General features: G+C 36.5%; 1 protein-coding gene across 1 annotated transcript; it reads left to right on the top strand.

Annotated features, from left to right (window-relative positions):
• Nucleotides 1-323: 323 nt before the first annotated feature.
• Nucleotides 324-23509, top strand: LOC133328116 (A disintegrin and metalloproteinase with thrombospondin motifs 6-like). Its single transcript, XM_061536675.1, has 5 exons — nucleotides 324-464; nucleotides 10175-10385; nucleotides 10451-10610; nucleotides 22953-23075; nucleotides 23411-23509. The coding sequence occupies exons 1-5, from the start codon at nucleotides 347-349 to the stop codon at nucleotides 23507-23509; spliced, it is 711 nt and encodes a 236-aa protein (XP_061392659.1). The 5' UTR covers nucleotides 324-346.
• Nucleotides 23510-23599: the final 90 nt, after the last annotated feature.

Genomic DNA, 23599 nt, shown 5'->3' with positions numbered 1-23599 from the left:
ATTAATACACAATATTAATCCAATATAATAATTTCCAATTCTTTTTTCAGATTTCAAAACGAACATTTTCCATAAAAATGCCTCATAAGCAATGCTAATGAAAATTATACTGAAATTGGATAAGCTAATTGATAATGGATAATACAACAAAATCATGTCGTGGATAATAATGCAAATATAACGAGAAAATATCTTCAGTGTGGTTGAGCATTCAACAAAACGTCTTAAAATAACAAAAAAAATATTTTGAAAACTTAAATCCTTGCAAACTTTAAAAAAATAGCAAAAAAATAAATAAATAAATAAAGTACACACACACAACAACATAAACAAGTACAAACTAATCATGGAATCCCGCCTTCAATTGAATGCCATAATTTGTCTGCTGGTCACAACCTCAACGTGGCATGTTTATGGTGATGAACAGCAACAGCAGCAACAACAACATCAACAATTACTCATTGGTAAGTTGTCCTCCAAAATTTGTTGTATTTTGTTTGTTTAATTCTATTGCGACATTTTCAAAACGGATCTAGATTCACTTCTCGAATGACCTTGTTCATTTATTTATTCAATTGAAATTATTATTGACAAATTCATTGATTTTCGTGGGTGATTTGAATATTCTGTGAGTGTGTGTGTAATATTTCACAACAGCTCTTTAATTTTGGTTTTGTGAATAATCATCAACTATGACAAGATAATTAATCGGTTTACATATCGTACGACTAAATCAAATGGAAAAATCTTGTTAAACACAAAATTTATCGCTAATTGCATTTAATACGGGCTGCACGCATATTAATGTGGGTATGGATATGTATTTGAAGCAAATAAAAATGAATTATAAGTTCGGCTAAGCCGAACTAGTTCTAATCATCACAAGGATATTCACTATGTGAAGAAATCATGCCAAACACATATCATTCTGAAATTTAACCAATTGGAGTCTTTGGCGTACCATTTTTATGTCTTTGTTCATATGTTTGTAACAGGCAAAAGGAAACGAGATGGACACATGGTTCCTTTTGAGAATATGCATGGAATCACTTTTTAAGTCCGTCCGTTTGTCTGTATGTCCATGTTAAATTGTAATCAAAGTACAGGTCGCATTTATGATTCGAATTGGATGAAATTTAGCACAGCTCATTTATTTGGCCCAAGGACGAACGAACTATTGAAATTAGGAAAATCGGTTCCGATTTAGATATAGGATATAGCTGGTTATTTGGATATAGCTGCCGAATGTAGTTTCGTCCGATTTTAAGTAAATTGTGCACCCAAAGTTACCCCGATTATGGCAAAATGGTCCACAACGTACCGAAGTTATAGTAGACTAACGTGTGCCAAGTTTTTTAAATCGGTTCAGATTTGGATATCCCACTCAGACTTAGACTTTATTTCCGATTATTGCACTATTTATATAAAGACGAAAGAAAATATTTATGGGAACTATATGTAAATTTGAACCGATATTCACGAATCTAAATACACGTCGTTTTAGACTCAATACAATGTGGATTTCTAAATTCCGTCCTAATCGAAAAAAACCTTGGGAGTTTAGTGCCCATTTTACATAAAATCGGACAAACATACATATATGGGAGCTATGTCTAAATCTGAATCAATTTTATCGAAACTTAGGACAGATCGTTCTAGACTCCATTTGATATGCTATGTTCATTTTCGTGTAAAAAGTATAAGCTCCATTTTCTGAAAATCTGACGAACATATATATGTCAGCTATATATAAATCTAAACCGATTTCAATGAAACTCATCATTATAGACCCAATTTGGTACGTTTGGTTTTGTCTTAATCGAAAAAATCTTGGGAGTTTAGTGCACAATTTATCAAAAATCGGAAGAAAATATATATGGGAGCTATATCTAAATCTGAAAAGATTACAACAAAACTTAGCATAGATCCTCCTAGACTCAATTTGATATGCCATGCACAATTTCGTGTAAATCGAAAAAGTATAGGGTCTTTGGTGGTCCGTTTCCTTAAAATCGGACAAAAATATATATGGGAGCTATATGTAAATCTGAACCGACCGATTTATACAACATTTCACATACGTCAATCCGCCACCGTAGGGTGGCGTAGGGGATGATAGATACCAAGCAACGGCTCTGATTGGTTTTAACATGGCGAAGCCCAGGCTTATCTTGGTCCCTCTTTCATCTCAATTGTGGACACTGAACTCCCCGCGGTGCCACCTGGGGAGCTATTCTCATCACCCGATGAAAAGCAAAGAAAAAGAAAACCACACCCCCTTAATGTTGACGACCCCCGCAAACGTATAAAGGACCACGATCTGCGAATCTGCACTTGGAATGTGCGCACGTTGTATAGAACAGGGGCAGTGTTCGACAGGCGTAAGTAAATCAGACGATTACGCCCTGTATTATAGCTGCATGAAACGAGACATGAATTTGGCTGCGGATTTATGGTTAACAGGAGAATAAAAGGCCTTGTCTCCAGATTCACTCCAGTAGATGAGCGAATTGCTATAATCCGTATAAAAGCGAAGTTCTTTTACATCAGTCTAATTTGCGCCCATACTCCGACCGAAGAAAAATATGAACAGACCAAAGACATATTTTACGAGCGCCTAGAAACAGCACATGACCGTTGCCCTGGCCATGACATTAAAATTCTGCTAGGAGATTTTAATGCAAAAATCGGAAGGGAAAATATCTTTGGCCCCACCGTCGGAAAATTCAGCCTTCATGAAGAAACATCCGACAACGGCATGAGGTTGATTGACTTCGCGGCAGCAAAAAACATGGTAGTTAGCAGCACCAGATTCAAGCATCTCGATATACACAAGGCCACCTGGATTTCTCCTGATCAAGTAACGAGAAATCAAATTGATCACATTGTGATAGACGGAAGGCATTCATCCAGTGTTTTAGACGTCCGAACGATCCGAGGAGCGAATATCGATTCGGACCATTACCTTGTGGCAGCCAAGGTACGCACCCGTCTTAATGTTGCAGCAAAGGTGCGATCTAATACAACACGGAAACTCGACGTCGAAAAGCTGCAAACACAACAGGTAGCCGAGGCCTACTCCGCTCAACGTACCCATCTGCTTGAAGAAAGCACTTCTTGTCTCGATAATAGTATAGAAGCACAATGGCAAAGAATTGCCCACTCCCTACAAACTGCAGCAAAAAGAACAATTGGGTACCAAAAACCACCACCAAGAAACCCATGGTACGATCAGGAGTGTCGTAATGCTACTGATGTGAAAAACGCAGCGTATAGGGCAACGCTGCAGACAGTAGCAACACGTAACGTGATGGAGAATTATCGGGAGAAAAGGAGAGAGGAGAAACGTGTTTTCAGAAAAAAGAAGAAAGAACAAGAAAAACGTGAGCGTGAGCAAATCGAGATGTACAGGAGTCAGAATGAAGTCCGGAAATTTTACCAACGAGTAAAACACTAAACCGAAGGCTTTGGTGCAGGCACATCCTCCTGTAGGGATGAAGAAGGCAACCTGGTGACAGATACAGACAGCGTGTTGAGGATCTGGAAGGAGCATTTCGAAAAGCTACTAGTTTCAAATAGTGGCGATGAAGAAGATACCCCAGAACCAATAAGAGATGATGGTATAGAGTGTATACCACCTAGCCAAGATGAGGTCATAAAATCAATTAATCGGCTCAAGAACAACAAAGCAGCAGGAGCCGATGGGCTACCAGCCGAACTATTCATGACTGGTGGCCAGATGCTGGTCAGGAGCATGCACCAGCTGATTAACACAATTTGGCTAGATGAATGCATGCCCAATGATTGGAACCTCAGCATCCTGTGTCCCGTGCACAAAAAAGGAGACAAGACGATATGTGCCAACTATAGAGGAATAAGTCTCCTTCCCATCGCATATAAAGTACTATCCAGTGTGCTGTGTGAACGATTGAAGCCAATGGTCAATGACATCATCGGACCATACCAATGCGGCTTCAGACCTGGCAAATCTACCATTGACCAGATTTTCACTCTGCGCCAAATCCTGGAAAAGACCCACGAAAAACACAACGACACATACCACCTATTTGTCGACTATAAAGCCGCATTCGACAGCCCTATTCGTTCAGAGGTGTGTCTGCGTTCGGCATTCCTGCAAAATTAATACGGCTATGCAGGATAACTTTAAGTGGTACAAGGTCAGCCGTTAAAGTAGGAAAGGACCTATCGAAGCCCTTCAATACCGAACGAGGATTCAGACAAGGTGACAGTTTGTCGTGTGATCTTTTTAACATCCTACTGGAAAAGGTCATACGAGACGCACGGGTGAACAGAAATGGCACTCTGTACACCAAACAACATCAGTTACTCGCCTACGCCGATGACATCGATATAATGGGTCGAACATTGCGAGCGCTAACAGCCACCTTTGAACAAATTGAAAAGGAGTCTGCCAAAGTGGGTCTGGCAGTAAACGGCGAGAAGACCAAGCTGATGGTATTAACGCGCAAGACGTCCAGTAGACTCGGACCAACTGTGGAACTTGAGAACTACAGCTTCGAGGTAGTTAAAGACTTTATATACCTTGGTACCGCCATAAATAAAACGAATAATATCAGTTTTGAAATTCGGAGAAGGATTGTGATGGCCAACAGATGCTACTATGGTCTAAGTAAGCAGTTTAGAAACAAGGCCACCTCTCGCCAGACCAAACTCACACTTTACAGGACGCTGATACTACCCGTGCTATTATATGGATCAGAAGCATGAGTACTTGCGCAAGCAGATGAGGCAGCGCTTGGGGTGTTTGAGAGAAAAATTCTCCGAAAGATCTACGGGCCGATCTGCGTCGACGGTGAATATCGGCGTCGAATGAACCACGAGCTCTACAATTTATACGCGGACATCGACATAGTCAGTCGTATTGAGCTGCAGCGACTACGGTGGCTAGGCCATGTTGTGCGGATGAATGAAGATGCCCCAGCTCAAAAGGCATATAAAAATGAGCCTACTGATGGTTCCCGTAGAAGGGGAAGGCCACGAATTAGATGGAAAGACCAAGTAGAAAACAACATCTTTGGAACGTGGTCTTCCAAATTGGTGGACTTGCGCACAAGACCGACGCGCTTGGAAATCTTTTTTAAGCTCGGCTTATGGAACAACCGTTCTGTAACAAGCCAGCTAAGTAAGTAAGTAACAATCCGTACTTAATTCAGTGCGCAATAGTTTGTCTCAAGCCAACAAAAACTGTGACTTGGGTGAACTATCGTGAAATCGGGTAAACCTATATATGGGAGTTATACTAAATCTGAACCGATTTTCTATAGCGTTCGTTCTTAAGCGAAATAAATTGCATCCAATTTGGATAATAAAAGCGACCTGTACTTTGCTTACAATTTAACAGACATGCACAAATCGACTCAGAAAGCGATTCTATGCCTATTCTCAAAAGGAACCATCTCGTTTCCTTTTGCCTGTTACAAACATATGCACAAACACATACACATAATACCCTGTGCGATAGTGTGGTGAAAGATAACCAAAGGGCTGGACCTTAATAATGGAGGCTATGTCAAAAAATATAGTATATGTTATTCACACTCCAAAACCGGATTATGAGGGTAAATCATCTGTTTTAATTTCCAAAAAAGCGGAATGGCAGTATACAGTCTCTTCCATTTGAAAATGAATTTGGAAGCATTAAAATGGGGTGGAAACCTCTACTCACAGGAACCCAGAATGTTAAATTACAGTCACTTCGGTTGAAAAATGGATCTGGTGCCACAAAAATACCTAAAATGGAGCGGGTCTACTTAAAAACAGAAGCATAAATAGAAATATTTGTTCCTAATAATTTTTTATTCATCCCGGAATCCCAAATTACAACCACTCTCTTCAGTTTGTCTATATAAAGACTACCTTGTGCAATCCGTCATCAACTTTAACTTTAACTCCTCTATCATTAATCCTTTCAAAATCATCTGGACATTTTTTAAATTTCGGTGCATAAATACTTCTCGTTGATTGTCAACTAAATCCGCAAGCGTATCCAAATTTCTTTGAAAATCGTAAATATTAATTTTATCATAACTTCGTAAATGTGTCTATTCCGAAATCGTTTAGTTTCGTTCTGGTTGTCATTGCAGTTTGTCGCCTGCTTTCATGAATTTCAATTTGTCTGTTAAATTTTCAATTTACACAAGGTACGCCAACGTACTCGTAGATTGCAAGTTGTTTATTGAATAGGGGTTTTTATGAATGAATTTATTTTGTGAAAAGTTGACGATATATTTCGGAAGCACCTTACACTCGGTAGTAACGATTTTTTATATTTTTGTTGGAAATTAAAAAAAAAAATTGAATTGAACTCTGCCCATAGTAGGCGCGTGAGTAGCTGCGAATCTAAATAAACAGTCGAGAACAATCTGCGGATTTTGTGGGAGAGTTTGGAGGAAATGACCGAGTGCCTATGATCCCAAGATTAACGATGCTACAATGGCTCCCCTTAAATAAGTTAGGTTTTAGGTCACTTTTATCCAAATGTGACATCTTTAAAGCTAGATGTTAGACAGTCTTGTGCTCATTAGGGTTTCACATTTTGTAGCCAGGGTACAGACTGTGTTTGTGGATACTTAGACGCCTATGCCATGGGCGATCTAATATCCTCATGCATCAAACTTTCTCAAACAAAATCACCACCACTAACACAATGATAACGAGTATATTTGGCTTACGTTGTTGAGGGTGACTTGACACACTAGCCTCGAACTACAAGATCACATTCAACAATTATTGCTATCTCCTCATTGACATCGTTCTCTATTTTAATACACTGTGCAAAAATGTATATCAATGGGACAATCCGTGGGAGTTTGGGGCACATTTTACATAAAATCGGACGAAACAATACATGGTAGGTATATCAGAATCTGAACCGATTTCAATAAAACTTCACGGATATCAAACTGGAATTAAGTCAGTGCGCTGTGCAAAAAAAAATTTTTGAATCGGACAAATATTGAGAGTTTGGTGCACCATTTACCAAAAATCGGACGAAACTATATATGAGAGCTATATCCAAATCTGAACCGATTTCCACAAAACTTCGTATACATCAATACGGACCTAATTCAGTACTCTGTAAAAAATTTTGTTTCGATCGGACAAATATTGGGTGTTTGGTGCACCATTTAGATAAAATCGGAAGAAACTATATATGAGAGCTATATCTAAATCTCGACTGATTTCCACATAACTTCGTATATATCAATACGGACCTAATTCAGTACGCTGTAAAAAATTTCGTTTCGATCGGACAAATATTGGGTTTTTGTTGCACCATTTAGATAAAATCGGACGAAAACATATATGGGAGCTATATCTGAACCGATTTTCCATTTTCCAATAGGGTTCGTCATTGGGCCAAATAAGTGAGCTATGCCAAATTTCATCTAAATCGGATCATAAATGCGATCGGTAATTTGTTCACAAGAAAACATGGACAGACGGACGGACAACTCCGAAAGTGATTCTATGCATATTCTCTAAAGGAACCATGGATCTATCTCGATTACTTTTGCCTGTTACAACCATATGCACAAAGACATAATACCCTGTAAATATCGAATATGCGGATCAATATACTTCATTCTCGAAACTAAGGTTCCGGCTTATTATCTCCTCCGATGGTACAATGATTACAAAAGATGGCTAAATCAAAACAAACCAAATAACTTACTTACTTAGCTGGCTTGTGACGGAACTTACGTTCCATAAGCCGAGCTTAAAAAAAATTTCCAGTCGCGTCGGTCTTTTGCGCAGTTTTTCCAGTTTGGAAGATCATATTTGGAAATGTTGTCCTCCACTTGATCTTTCCATCTTATTCGTGGCCTTCCCTTCTGCGTGAACCATCAGCCGGTTCGCTTTTATATGCCTTTAGGGCTTGGACATCCATTCTCACAACATGACCTAGCCAACGTAATCGCTGCAGCTCAATACGTCTAACAATGCCGATGTCCGGGAATAGCTGGTACAGCTCATGGTTCATTCGATGTCGATATTCACCGTCAACGCAGATTAGAGAATTTTTCACTCAAACACTCCAAGAGCTGCCTCATCTGCTTGCGTAAGTACCCATGCTTTAGATCCATATAATAGCGTGGTTTGTATTAGCGTCTTGTAGAGTGTGCGTTTGGTCTGGCGTGAGGTGGCCTTGCTTATGAGTTGCTTACTTAGACCATAGTACCATCTGTTGGCCAACACTATCCTTCTCCGAATTTCAAAACTGATGTCATAAGTTTTATTTATGGCGGTACCAAGGTATATAAAATCTTTGACTGCCTCGAAGCTGTAGTTCTCAAGTTCCACAGTTGATCCGAGTCTACTGGACGTCTTGCGCATTGATACCATCGGATGTTAAAAAGGTCACATGACAAACTGTCACCTTGTCTGAATCCTCTTTCGGCATTAAAAGGCTCCGAGGGGTTCGTTCCGATTTTGATATTGTGCCAGTTAAAGTTATCCTACATAACCGAATTAATTTTGCAGGAATGCCAAACGCAGACATGGCTTTAAAAACCTCTGAACGGATAGGGCTATCGAATGCGGCTTTATAGTCGACGAATAGGTGGAATGTGTCGATGTGTTTATCGCAGGATTTTTCCAGGATTTGGCGCAGAGTGAAAATCTGGTCAATGATGGACTTGCCTGGTCTGAAGCCGCATTGGTATGGTCCAATAATGTCGTTGACAATTGGCTTCAGTCGTTCACACAACACGCTGGATAGCACTTTATATACGATGGGAAGGAGACTTATTCCTCTATAGTTGGCATATATAGTCTTGTCTCCTTTTTGATGGTGAGGTTCCAATTATTGGGCATTCTTTCCTCTAGCCAAATTGTACTAATCAGCTAGTGCATGCTCCTTACCAGCATCTGACCACCAGTCTTGAATAGTTCGGCTTGTAAACCAAATAACTATTTTAATAAAAAACAGGGTTATATGGGAGCGAATATCAAATTTTTTCGGTTGAAAAACGAATAATCAAAATATCGAAAATATCAAAGTACTAAATTACAGCCAATTCGGACAAAAAATACGTTCAAAACTCTCAAATATATATACTAATAATTTGTGGTACCATTACATGTGGCTACCAAAAAAATGGTCCTACAAAAGTGGATCTTAAATTTGTATACCCTGCATCATAATTTTATATTAAATTTGTCATTATGTTTGCAATACCTCGAAATATTCACCGGAGACCCCATAAAGTATATATATTCTTAATCAGAATCCCCTCTAAAGTCCCTCTTTTAGATAGAGATAACAATATTTAAGATAGAGCTCTGAAATTTAGCTCAGACGTTGCTCAGACGGTTCTCACACATCTTTGTACTAAAAAGGATTTCAATACCCAAAATGATCCATATTGACCCCGTTTTGGTATATCCCCGTAAAACGCTAGCCTACCTATTAGGTAATCATCTTTTCCTCACCTCTTTTCCGGTATATTGAAGGTCCTATCATAATATGGGTTACGTAGGCGTATGGTGTGTTATTATGCGTATGTTACCCATACGTGCAGTGAACAACGTAAAATAAATATACATAGTATTAAGATTTATTTCATTTACTTAAAATAATTGAAATGTAAGAAATATCTTTCGATTCCTAAATAAGGCATTTAACAATCGTCTATTTCCACAAAAATATCAAAAATATAAATCTTTATTTCTATAAAGCAAAATAAGTTGGATATTTTTGTGCCTTTTGGCTATTTACCGGAATTTGATAAATGTTTTTTCTCTCTCTCTCTCTCGCATGACTAGCATATTTGGTATTACATAATAATTGCCACCTTAATCACGTTAAGGCATATAATTATTTAAAATTTAATTTAAATTTGTTGCTGTATGGCAAAGCAACAACAAATTTGTAAACCACATCAGCTCAACTCATACACGACAAGCACCGATCAATTCTTTTGCACGAACATATGGTGTGATTTATGGGATGTTCATAGAAGTCGTTTATTTTAATTATATCGATTCGAAGAAATTCGCGTCATTTTGTTGTTTTTGTTCGTTTTTGAAGTTAACAACTCAATTTTGTGGTAGTGGCACATGGTTGGCCATCGATGTATTGATAAATTGCAATTTTATTGATGTTTCCCTCTCTCGCTCTCTTTTTCAGGCCTGCATTCGGACGAACTGAAATCTGGAGAATTAATAATACCGCGTAAAGTCAACAGAAATGGTGAATTTGTATCGCACAACCTGCAACATCATCATGGCCAGCATTACAAACATAATCGTAAACGTCGCAGTATCGACGATACACAATTGGAGCCAGAAGTTCACTATCATTTGGATATAGAAAATGAAACGCTGCATTTGGAATTGGAGTAAGGATGCCTTGATATGTCATGGGGGGCATTGAAGGAAGTAATTCGGTTTCTTGTATTTTCAGGCCACATAGTTATTTTATGACACCGCACCTGATTGTGGAAAGACATCGTCGGGATTTGCGTACCCGTAAACGTTTGCAAAAAAATACCAATTGTCATTATAATGGACGGATTAAGGATCAACCAGATTCGAGGGTAGCTTTGTCAGCTTGTAATGGTTTGGTAAGTGGGAGTTTTTTATTACTACTTATATATATAAACCAGTGAGCGGAGCAGTATAGTCGGACGGGGCCGACCATACGATACCCTACACAACTACCACGAACTCTAACTTTCTGAGGATGTTTATTCCGAGTCGGAGTAATATTTCGTGATATTTGCCCCCTCTTGTCCGATTAGAGGTTAACAACACCTCTTCCTTACTTTTTTCGAATATTCAGTACAGTCCTTCTAATTACTTGTCCAGATTACCTTCACGGTGGGTTGTGTTGTGATTTTTGGATTATACTCTACTTGAAAACACACTAAAAATTATGTTTTCGGTCCATTTCATCCCAAAATTTTAATCTGATCATCACCGAAAATTGTAGGCGTTGTTCTTGACCATAACTGGAACTTCATGAAAAATTTCAAAGCCATCAGCGCGATATTTCTCCCTCTAATGTGGTAATGGGTTACTAAATAATATCTGAATACGTAAGCACCTGTAAATATTTGACTGTAACTCCCACATCTGAGTAGATACATCACTATATTTGGTATCAATTTAAACGCCAACCACTCCTCTTGGATATGCTATCAACTCCTGGGGTCTACAACCTCCAGGAGTAAATATATATGCCATAGAATACAAATTTTGTCAATTTTCACACAAAAGTCAGGGTCCATTTGACCCGCTAAATATTGACCGATCTTTATCAAAACATGCATGCTTATTCTCTGGCCCGATCCCCTTCTCCATGCAAAAATTCGCGGTGTTTTGGCCATAATTGCGGCCTCTGGAGCGACCAGAAAAACCGACAAAAATTTAGTATTTGGTCCATTTCATCCCCTAAATACTAACTGATCTTTTCCAAAAACAATAGGGGTCTTCATTGGCCAGAACCCATCCTACATGCAAAATTTCGTGAAGATTGGTCCATAACTGTGGCCTGTATCGTGTTTACAAATTATAATGGACAGACGGACGGACGGACGGACGGACACACATGTCTAGATCGACTCAGCTAGTCGAGATATGACGATCGGTATACTTAAAGGTGGGTCTAGGACCAATATTTCGCGGCGTTACAAACATTTGGGGCTGCACAAAGCTATAATACCCTGACAACATAGTTGTGTAGGGTATAAAAAAGATTCAAAGCTTTTTCCAAGGCTTGATTTTAAAATAAATAAAACAAAAGGCTTGAATGCGAAAAAAAAAAATTGTTTCGAAGCCTATCACAAGGCATCGATTTTGTTTAAAGAATCTCAAGAGGCCGTTTTTTTAAAATAAAATTTTTAAATACTATATTAAGTCGTAGATTTTTAAAGAATATTTTTCAAAGACTATCTTAAGACGCAATTTTTTAAAGAATATTTTTCAAAGACTATCTTAAGAATATTTTTATTAAAGAATATTTTTCAAATGCCTTAAGGCGTAGATTTTTCAAAGACGATCTTAAGGCGTAGATTTTTTTAAAGACTATCTTAAGGCGTAGATTTTTTAAAGACTATCTTAAGGCGTAGATTTTTTAAAGACTATCTTAAGGCGTAGATTTTTTAAAGACTTCCTTAAGGCGTAGATTTTTTAAAGACTTTCTTAAGACGTAGATGTTTTTAAAGACTATCTTAAGGCGTAGATTTTTTAAAGACTTTCTTAAGGCGTAAAAATTTTTTTAAAGACTATCTTAAGGCGTAGATTTTTAAAGACTATCTTAAGGCGTAGATTTTTTAAAGACTATCTTAAGGCGTAGATTTTTTAAAGACTATCATAAGGCGTAGATTTTTTAAAGACTATCATAAGGCGTAGATTTTTTAAAGACTATCATAAGGCGTAGATTTTTTAAAGACTATCATAAGGCGTAGATTTTTTAAAGACTATCATAAGGCGTAGATTTTTTAAAGACTATCTTAAGGCGTAGATTTTTTAAAGACTATCTTAAAGCATAAATTTTTTAAAGACTATCTTAAGGCGTAGATTTTTTAAAGACTATCTTAGGGGTAGAGTTTTTAAAGACTTTCTTAAGGCGTAGATTTTTTAAAGACTTTCTTAAGGCGTAGATTTTTTAAAGACTATCATAAGGCGTAGATTTTTTAAAGACTATCTTAAGGCATAGATTTTTTAAAGACTATCTTAAGGCGTAGATTTTTTAAAGAATATCTTAAGGCATAGATTTTTTAAAGACTATCTTAAGGCGTAGATTTTTTAAAGAATATCTTAAGGCGTAGATTTTTTAAAGACTATCATAAGGCGTAGATTTTTTAAAGAGTATCATAAGGCGTAGATTTTTTAAAGACTATCTTAAGGCGTAAAATTTTTTTTAAAGACTATCTTAAGGCGTAAAATTTTTTTTAAAGACTATCTTAAGGCGTAAAAATTTTTTTAAAGACTATCATAAGGCGTAGATTTTTTAAAGACTATCATAAGGCGTAGATTTTTTAAAGACTTTCTTAAGGCGTAGATTTTTTAAAGACTACCATAAGGCGTAGATTTTTTAATTTTTAAAGACTATCTTAAGGCGTAAAAATTTTTTTAAAGACTATCTTAAGGCGTAGATTTTTAAATAATTTTTTCCTGGCATATCTTAAGGCGTAGATTTTTTAAAGACTATCTTAAGGCGTAGATTTTTAAAGACTATCTTAAGGCGTAGATTTTTCAAAGACTATCATAAGGCGTAGATTTTTTAAAGGCTATCATAAGGCGTAGATTTTTTAAAGACTATCATAAGGCGTAGATTTTTTAAAGACTATCTTAAAGCATACATTTTTTAAAGACTATCTTAAGGCGTAGATTTTTCAAAGACTATCATAAGGCGTAGATTTTTTAAAGGCTATCATAAGGCGTAGATTTTTGAAAGACTATCATAAGGCGTAGATTTTTTAAAGACTTTCTTAAGGCGTAGATTTTTTAAAGACTACCATAAGGCGTAGATTTTTTAATTTTTAAAGACTATCTTAAGGCGTAAAAATTTTTTTAAAGACTATCTTAAGGCGTAGATTTTTTAAAGACTATCTTAAGGCGTAGATTTTTAAAGACTATCTTAAGGCGTAGATTTTTCAAAGACTATCATAAGGCGTAGATTTTTTAAAGGCTATCATAAGGCGTAGATTTTTTAAAGACTATCATAAGGCGTAGATTTTTTAAAGACTATCTTAAAGCATACATTTTTTAAAGACTATCTTAAGGCGTAGATTTTTTAAAGACTATCTTAAAGCATACATTTTTTAAAGACTATCTTAAGGCGTATATTTTTCAAAGACTATCATAAGGCGTAGATTTTTTAAAGGCTATCATAAGGCGTAGATTTTTTAAAGACTATCATAAGGCGTAGATTTTTTAAAGACTTTCTTAAGGCGTAGATTTTTTAAAGACTACCATAAGGCGTAGATTTTTTAATTTTTAAAGACTATCTTAAGGCGTAAAAATTTTTTTAAAGATTATCTTAAGGCGTAGATTTTTAAAGACTATCTTAAGGCGTAGATTTTTTAAAGACTATCTTAAGGCGTAGATTTTTAAAGACTATCTTAAGGCGTAGATTTTTCAAAGACTATCATAAGGCGTAGATTTTTTAAAGGCTATCATAAGGCGTAGATTTTTTAAAGACTATCATAAGGCGTAGATTTTTTAAAGACTATCTTAAAGCATACATTTTTTAAAGACTATCTTAAGGCGTAGATTTTTTAAAGACTATCTTAAGGCGTAGATTTTTTAAAGACTATCTTAAAGCATAATTTTTTTAAAGACTATCTTAAGGCGTAGATTTTTTAAAGACTATCTTAAGGCGTAGATTTTTTAAAGACTTTCTTAAGGCGTAGATTTTTTAAAGACTATCATAAGGCGTAGATTTTTTAAAGACTATCATAAGGCGTAGATTTTTTAAAGACTATCATAAGGCGTAGATTTTTAAAAGAATATCATAAGGCGTAGATTTTTTAAAGACTATCATAAGGCGTAGATTTTTTAAAGACTATCATAAGGCGTAGATTTTTTAAAGACTATCTTAAGGCGTAGATTTTTTAAAGACTATCTTAAGGCGTAGATTTTTTTTAAAGACTATCTTAAGGCGTAAAAATTTTTTTAAAGACTTTCTTAAGGCGTAGATTTTTTAAAGACTATCTTAAGGCGTAAATTTTTTAAAGACTATCTTGAAGCGTAAATTTTTTTAAAGACTATCTTGAAGCGTAGATTTTTTTTAAGACTATCTTAAGGCGTAAACATTTTTTAAAGACTATCTTGAAGCGTAGATTTTTTAAAGACTATCTTAAGGCGTAGATTTTTTAAAGACTATCTTAAGGCGTAGGTTTGAAAGACTATTTTCGGAAGCCTATAAATCCTGTACGTTTGAGCACTTTAAGAATATTTTTCAGTACTATTTTCGGAAGCCTATAAATCCTGTAGGTTTGAGTACTTTAAGAATACATAAATCTTGTAGATGTGGGTATATAAGAGTATTATTCAAATACTATTTTTGGAACCCTATAAATCCTGTAGGTGTGGGCATTAAACGAGTATTATTCAAAGACTATTTTGGGCGCATTCATCCGAATGTTTGTAATAATTTTAGGAAAATATAGTCGTGGTTTTTTAATACCTGGCCTAAAGGCGTGGTTTTATCATTTTTAAAGACCTATGCCATTATATGCGGGTTTCGTTAAATAATTTTTGAGTAGAGGGTTACCTTTAAAAATAATTTTATGAATAGATATTTTGGAATATTTGGGAGGTTAGGTAATTTATGGTCGGAATTAATTAAAACCGGTAAGGAAAGTTCAAGAGTCGGACGGGGCCTTCACCATTTTGGGTATCAATCTGAAATTTATGAAAAATTGAATATCAATCATCGAGCAAAATATGTAAAAGATCTATATATAAATGGACGTATTGGGGCAACCGTGGCATCTACAATTTCCTATGCTGCAACACAGTGTGCCATCCAAAATTTATCTTGACACAAAATCCAATACAAAACTTGACATGCATCAATCTAGACCTAATTCAGTACTCTGTGCAAAAATTTGTCTCAATCGGACAAACATCGATAGTATGGTGCACCATTTACATAAAATCAGAGGAAACTATATATGGGAGCTATATCTAAATCTGAACCGATTCCAACAAAACTTCGCATACATTTACCAGTGCTAAATTCAATACTCTTTGCAATATTTTGTCTCAATCGGACAAATATTGGCAGTATGATGCTCCATTTACATAAAATCGAACAAAACTATATACGAGAGCTATATCTAAATCTGAACCGATTTCTACAAAACTTGGCATGTATCAATCTAGACCTAATTCAGTATATACGAGAGCTATATCTAAATCTGAACCGATTTCTACAAAACTTGGCATGTATCAATCTAGACCTAATTCAGTACTCTGTGCAAAATTTTATCTCAATCGGACAAAAATTGGGATTTTGGTGCACCATTTACCTAAAATCGGACGAAACTATATATAGGGTTCCTTCTTGGGCCAAATAAGTGACATGTACCAAATTTCATCCAAATCAGATCATAAATGCGACATGTACTTTGTTAACAAAAATACATGGACGGACGCACAAACGGACATGCGTAAATCGACTCAGCAAGTGATTCTATGCATATTCTCAAAAGGAACAATGGTTCTATCTCGATTCCTTTTGCCTGTTACAAACATATGCACAAAGACATAATACTCTGTACCACAGTGTGGTGAAGGGTATAAAAATTAATGTTTTAAGGGAATTCGCTCTAAAATTAACAAAATGGCGGACCTTTGAAAAAATATTTTTCGAAAATCGCCGATTTTTGACCAAAAACCAAATTAAAAAATAAGGAATATCTTCACCGATTGGCTTTATCCTAGTTCCTACGATAGCTATACACTCACAGAGAAACGCGTAAAAATTGATCGGGTTATTAGTCGATTGGGTTATTAGTTTTTGAGTTATCATGCCCGCCATTCACAAAACAATGTTTAGAGAAAAACGCGTTTAAAGTTTGAGAAGCCCTTCAGCCGTCACTTGATGCTGACACAATAAATCGGCTATATTTTCAAGAGTTCTTGAGATTTTCACTTGAAATTTTGTAGGGACATTCTTGAATTAGGTTAGATTCGAATTAATTGGGTGGTCCCCTTAAACGCAGAAAACCGTAGCAGTAAACCCGTAAATATAAACAATATATTGATAATTCACAGAGTTTTATTCCAATAAAAAATAATTCCAATTTGTTAAATTAATTTGTAAAACTTTCATCGAGACATATCTAATCTCCGCTGACCCTCACCTCTTTCTCTCTCCTGTCGCATCGAGCATTTCAATGATGTTGCAAATTAAATATTACAATGTGTAAACATTTGATAGCTTGCCACGGGCCATATAATGCCTCCGTTTCAATAGATAATTGCTTGTCCATGGTCTATAACAATAAACTTGTCGGTATGTCTCCATGTCAGTCCTGCTTCTCTGTGTTTGCTGTTGTTGTTAATGTTTTCTTTTTTTGGTCTTGCCTGCCTTGCCATGAAAAATCCATTATCCAGTAAATGTATGCATGAAAAGCGTGAGTGTTGAGTCTCCTACATACTTACATATATGCATATGGACATGTGGGGATATGGCTGCTGCATGCCTTTATAATGTTTCCCGATTACACATTCACTCTGGGTGTTGTTGCTGTTGTTCTTGTTGTTTATCTGTCCTTCTTGGCGGCTGTTGTTTCGTTTGGAGATTGGCATGGCGTGGTTATAGGAAAATAATGGCAGGGTACTGCATGCGGTTGGTGTGGCGCCATATATTGCCAGCCAGTTAGCCAGTCTGTCAGCCAGCAAAACACATACATCCTTACATAGATATTGGGTAGACAGTACCAGGTAGTAGTAGTACTACCTCAACATTTATGCCATTCATGTAGTCATTCACACCCCTGCATCTGCCCTCCGATTGATATCTATATTCGTCATTTATTTCAGTCGCCGATACAGACTTATGAAAGCGGTAAACGCCATTTGTCGGTCGTTTCACTAATGTTTCTCACATTAACGGAAGCAGCGATTATTTGTCATTAGAGTCATAAACAGATTTTATGACACCGCTTAACATTTTATATTTATATTTACATTTGTTTTTTGTGTGTTGCTCTTAACGTTATTGGTATTAATTAGTTGATATATGATTTAGGTTAGCCTAGGTTAGGTTGAACAGAATCAAAGGGGACAGCGTAGAATGAATAGGAAAATATTGAAGAGATAAATTATATGTTCAAAGGGATTTTTGGAACGAAATATATGTATGTATATATTAGATATAAATGAGTTAATTATAACCCCTTTCGATGATTGGTGCTCCCCCCATAATTTGTTATGTCGAAAGCATTTTTGTATTATTTCTTTGTTATTTTGTTTTATTTTTTTTTTTTTTGGTTTTACCTCCGGTATTTCCCCGGAATTTGTGTTTCATCTCATCAGTTGATTAATATGTTGAAAAATTAAATTTAATTGATATAATCAATTCACAGAAATTGCACATTAATTAGCAGACAATTATTGTTGGGAATAAGGCGCATGCTTGGAAATTTTTATTATCAATTAATTGAGTTACAGTCATATTTATACGCTGTTAACAACAATGTTGAAGCTTCCAGTGACGTATGGGTCTTAAATGCTCCATAGCTACAAACGTAAAATATATCATAAATATTGCAAGCTTTATTGAGAAGTATTTTGCCTTGGCTGAGCTGACGTGGGAATCAATAAAAAAAGAATTGTTATGTAAATTATTATATTAAGAAGATTTTTATTCCACTTGCCATTTCATGTCAATATTGTCTTATTCGGTCAGAGCTGAAATTAGAATTAAACAATTGAAACCAGTAAGGAAAGTAGTAAAGTCGGACGGGGCCGACTATATGATACCCTTCACCACTTTAACAGATGAATCCTAACAGACGTCGCATTTTTAAAGGACCAGTAAAATGAAATTGGATCAATAAACATGTCATTCTGCAACCGATACTAAATTTTTCATTTGGTCACATATAGAATCTATATCTAAATATGAACCGATTTCAGGAAACTTAACACATATCATTCTAGACCTAATACATTACCCTATGCCAAATTTCGTGCATATCGAAAGGTATATTGGGACTTTGGTTGACCATTTACTGAACCGATTTTCAGGAAACTTAACACACAATTCATTACGATGTTCCAAATTTCGTGCAAATCGAGAGATATATAGGGACTTTGGTGGCCCATTTACATTAAATCGGATGAAAATATATATGGGAGCTATATCTCAATCCGAACCGATTTTTCCCAATTTCAATAGGGTTCATCCTTGGGCCAAACAAGTGACCTATGCCAAATTTCATCCAAATCGGATCATAAATGCGACCTGTACTTTGTTCACAAAAATACATGGACGGGCAGACGGACGGACGGATATGCATAAATCGACTCAGAAAGTGATTCTATGCATATTCTCAAAAGGAACCATGTGTCTATCTCGTTTCCTTTTGCCTGTTACAAACATATGCACAAAGACATAATACCCTGTACCGCAGTGTGGTGAAGGGTATAAAAAGGGGGTTAAATAGGGACTACCCCAAAAGGGGGTGAATATCGATAATTTTTTGTAGGAAAATTTGTTACCATATACGACTACAAAATACGAATTCGGTTGAAAAACGTGCTCAAGAACCTCAAAATAGCGAAAATTGGGGGTACCCTTATATGGGGGCTACCAGAAAAATTGGACCTATATTTATAATTTTTAGTGGAGATATTTGGCACCCAATAAGAACCAAATGTACCACATTTCAGCGTGTTCGGTTGAAAAACGCGCTCAAGAACCCCAAAATACCGACATTTGGGGGGTACCCTTATATGGGGGCTACCAGAAAAAATGGACCTATATGTATAATTTTGGAGAAATTGGGTACCCAATAGCAACTAAAAGTACTAAATTTCAGCGAATTCGGTTGAAAAACGCGCTCCAGAACCCCAAAATACGTAAAATTGGGGGCGTACCCTCATATGGGAGCTATGCCTAAACGTGGACCGATATATCCCATCTTCGAATTTGATCTGCCTGCAGACAAAAGACGACTCTGTGCAAAATTTTGTCGATCTATCTCAGTTCGTTTAGACGCTAGAGTGACGTTGGTTGACCATTTAAATTAAATCGGACGAAAATATATATGGGAGTTATATCTAAATCTGAACCGATTTTCAGGAAACTTAACACACATCTTTCTAGACCTAATTCATTACGATGTGCTAAATTTCGTGCAAATCGAGTGATATATAGGGACTTTGGTGCACCATATACATTAAATCGGATGAAAATATATATGAGAGCTATATCTGAATCTGAACCGATTTTTCCCAATTTCAATAGGGTTCGTCCTTGGGCCAAATAAGTGACCTATGCCAAGTTTCATCCAAATCGGACCATAAATTCGACCTGTACTTTGTTCACAAATATACATGGACGGACAGACGGACATGCGTAAATCGACTCAGAAAGTGATTCTATGCATATTCTCAAAAGGAACCATGTGTCCATCTCGTTTCCTTTTGCCTGTTACAAACATATGCACAAATACATAATACCCTGTACCACAGTGTGGTGAAGGGTATAAAAAGTGGTAAGTTCGGGCGGGCCGAACTTCGAATACCCTCCACCATAGGTATACTGACAGGTACTTGAAATAATAAATAAATAAATATTTCAGCTATTTTTAATGGAGATTTTTACTAAAAACCTCCAAAAAGTGGTCCGACAACACATGGTAGGGTGAAACATCCACAAAATGCTGAAATTTAGAGGACACAGCTATATGAGGATGAAAATTAAAAATGAAAATTGTTATTGCAGAAAAAAATTGTATGCGTACGTCCCTGGAGGCTGATTACATCGTGAGGGAATTACCAAACATTTGTAGCAATCATTATCTGAGGGGCTATGCCAGTTGAGGCCTGATATAGCTCAATTTCGAAAATAAAAGTATGGCATCACGATACCTTCCTTTACGCTAAATATTCAAATACCGTCATATAATTTTACTCCGATCAAGAATATATACATACTTTATTGGGTCCTACTTACTTAGCTGGCTTGTGACAGAACTTTCGTTCCATAAGCCGAACTTAAACAATTTTCCAGGCGCGTCGGTATTCTGTGCAGTTTTTCCAATTTTCCGAGATTGTATTCTACTTGATCTTTCCATCGGATTCGTGGCCCTCCCCTTCTGCGTGAACCATCACTTGGCTCACTTTTATATGCCTTTTGAGCTGAGGCATCTTTAGCCATTCTCACAAGATAGCCTAGCCAACGTAGTCGCTGCAGCTCGATTCGTCTGACTATATTGATGTCCAAGAATAGATGGTATACCTCATGGTTCATTCGACGGTGATATTCACCATCTCTCAAACACTCTAAGAGCTGCCTCATCTGCTTGCAAAAGTACCCATGCTTCAGATCCATACAACAGCACAGGTATTATCAGCGTCTTGTAGAGTGTGAATTTGGTCTGGAGAGAGGTGACATTACTTTTGAGTTGCTTACTCAGTAGCATCTGTTGGCCAAAACTATACTCCTCCGGAAAGCTGATGTTATTAGTTTTGTTTATGGCAATACCGAGGTATATAAAATCGTCCACTACCTCGAAGCTGTACTTTTCAAGTTCCATAGTTGATCCGAGTCTACTGCACGTCTTGTGCGTTGATACCATCAGCCCGGTCTTTTCGCCATTTACTGCCAGTCCCACTTTGTCAGACTCCTTTTCAATTCGTTCAAAGGTAGCTGTTACCGCTCGCAATGTTCGACCCATTATGCCGATGTCGTCGGCGTAGGCGAGTAACATGTGCTGTTTGGTGTACAGCAGGATATTAAACAGGTCACACGACAGACTGTCACCTTGTCTGAATCCTCGTTTGGTATTGAAGGGCTCCGAGAGGTCCTTTCCGACCAGTTAAAATTATCCTGCATAGCCGTATTAATTTTGCAGGGATGCCAAACCCATGGCTCTGAAGGGGTAAGGCTGTCGAATGCGGCTTTATAGTCGACGAGTACGTTGAATGTATCGGTGTGTTTTTCGTGGGTTTTTTCCAGTATCTGGCGCAGAGTGAAAATCTGATCAATGGTGGATTTGCCAGGACTGAAACCGCATTGGAATGGTTCAATAATGTCATTGATCATTGGCTTCAGTTGTTCACACAGCACATTGGATAGCACTTTATATGCGATGAGAAGAAGGTTAATTCCTCTATATTTGTCACATATCGCCGTGTTTCCTTTTTTGTGCACGCAACACAGGATGCTAAGGTTCCAATCATTGCGCATGCATTCCTCTAGCCAAATTTTACAAATAAGGGTCGGAAATGATTATTTCGATGAGGTACAAACGAGAAATCAAAATTACACTGTGCGACACGAAAAATTTTCAGGGGTTCTAATGTACCATTTCTGTTTAGTTGGAGTCCCTGGACCACGAATATAACTTCAATCATCAACCGATTTACCAAATATATATCTTGTTTGAAAGAAAAAATTCTACTCTTCGAATGAAAAAAAAAATAATATAAATCCGTTAGAAAGAAAATAAGTGAAAACCTATGAAACCACGTTTTTCTCTACATTTACCGTTATAAAACTAATTTTCGAAGTGACCCAGAAAAACCAAAGGTATATTCATGGTTCGGGGACTCCAACTAAACGGAATTGGTACAATAGAACACCTGAAAAAAATTGTATTGTATCACAGTGTTATTATACCATCCAAACTTAGGTGGAGGGTATAAAAAGGAATATTTGTCCAAAATATATATAGAACAAGGTCGATTTGGCCGAACTTTTTTAAGCGAAGATTTTTTAAGCTCCAAGAACTTGTAGTGCCAAATAACTGTCAGATCACATCTAAAATGGTATTAAAATCTTCAAAATATCGAAAATGGAGTGGAGGCTATGTGAAGCCCTCGAAATATACTGGAAATTTCTTGTGAAGATCTTTCGGTTGAAAAATCGATTTAGTATTCAATTTTATTTTATTCATGAATATATTTAAATTTATGGGGTCTTTATCCTTGGCCCTTCCAAATTCGTTATTGATTTTAAATAATTTGTCCTATCTTCATAGAACTTTTTTATTTTAATTCAAACTTACATGAATAACATCAAACCCCAATGACTACCACGTTTGTGCCTTAAGTCTTTTGATTTTTAAGCTAATCATTTTTTTCATATTTAGTTGTCATATCTATTTTACAATTTTATTACAATATACATACATACAACGCATAATATTAACATAAAATAATCATATTTATTTATTTTCATAATTTTTGCTCTTTTATCTTCTCGATCTCCTCAGGTTGGTCACATAAAAACCAAAAATAATGAATATTACATTGAGCCATCAAAACTTCATGCCGCAGCCCACAACGTTAACGGACATCCGCATGTTGTATTTCAAAGATCATCTGTTAAGGAAAAGGTAATTACTGAAATTTGCATTTGCATGGATGACGGCGGCGAGCGGACGATCGGGAGAGTGGCAAAGAGAGATAACAACGAACGACAACTGTTTTTAGGTGGGCTGGCTGTAACTATGAATGAACTAAAGCGAAAAAAGTAAAGCAAATAAAGACAAAGACAGACACACAGACATCGAAAATGTAAGCCAAATATTCACTGGTGGCATAGAAGGCAGGAAGACAACCAGTCGTATAATGACCAAGTTGGCAGACATAGAGACAGACAGCCAGCCAGCCATTTGGACAGACAAATAGATGCTCTACTAAAACAGAATGAATGGACTACTAAATCCAGTTAAGAGACAAACCATATAAACATCTAGACAAATTACTGCAACAGCAACAACAACCCACAATGAAATTGAATTTGCCCGAAAAAAGTTGTCAATGCTGAACAAATTTAAATAAAAATTCTGACATTAATGCAACGATATTTTTTTATTTCTCTTCGTTTTGTAGACCACAAAAAAACCACATCATCCGC

The sequence above is a fragment of the Musca vetustissima genome, unplaced genomic scaffold, assembly GCF_032173495.1.
Source record: "Musca vetustissima isolate MV318-11 ecotype Yass unplaced genomic scaffold, APGP_CSIRO_Mvet_v1 utg14542, whole genome shotgun sequence".
In the NCBI taxonomy this organism is placed as follows: Eukaryota; Metazoa; Arthropoda; class Insecta; order Diptera; family Muscidae; genus Musca; species Musca vetustissima.
This window is presented reverse-complemented; position numbering and strand designations above follow the sequence as displayed.

What these genes read in the sequence shown, in the direction of transcription:
- LOC133328116 (XM_061536675.1), top strand. Translation starts at nt 347, where the DNA reads ATGGAATCCCGCCTTCAATTGAATGCCATAATTTGTCTGCTGGTCACA. An exon ending in ACGCTGCATTTGGAATTGGA is followed by an intron (nt 10,386 to 10,450) that starts GTAAGGATGCCT and finishes TTGTATTTTCAG; the next exon opens with GCCACATAGTTATTTTATGA. An exon ending in GATCATCTGTTAAGGAAAAG is followed by an intron (nt 23,076 to 23,410) that starts GTAATTACTGAA and finishes TACTAAATCCAG; the next exon opens with TTAAGAGACAAACCATATAA.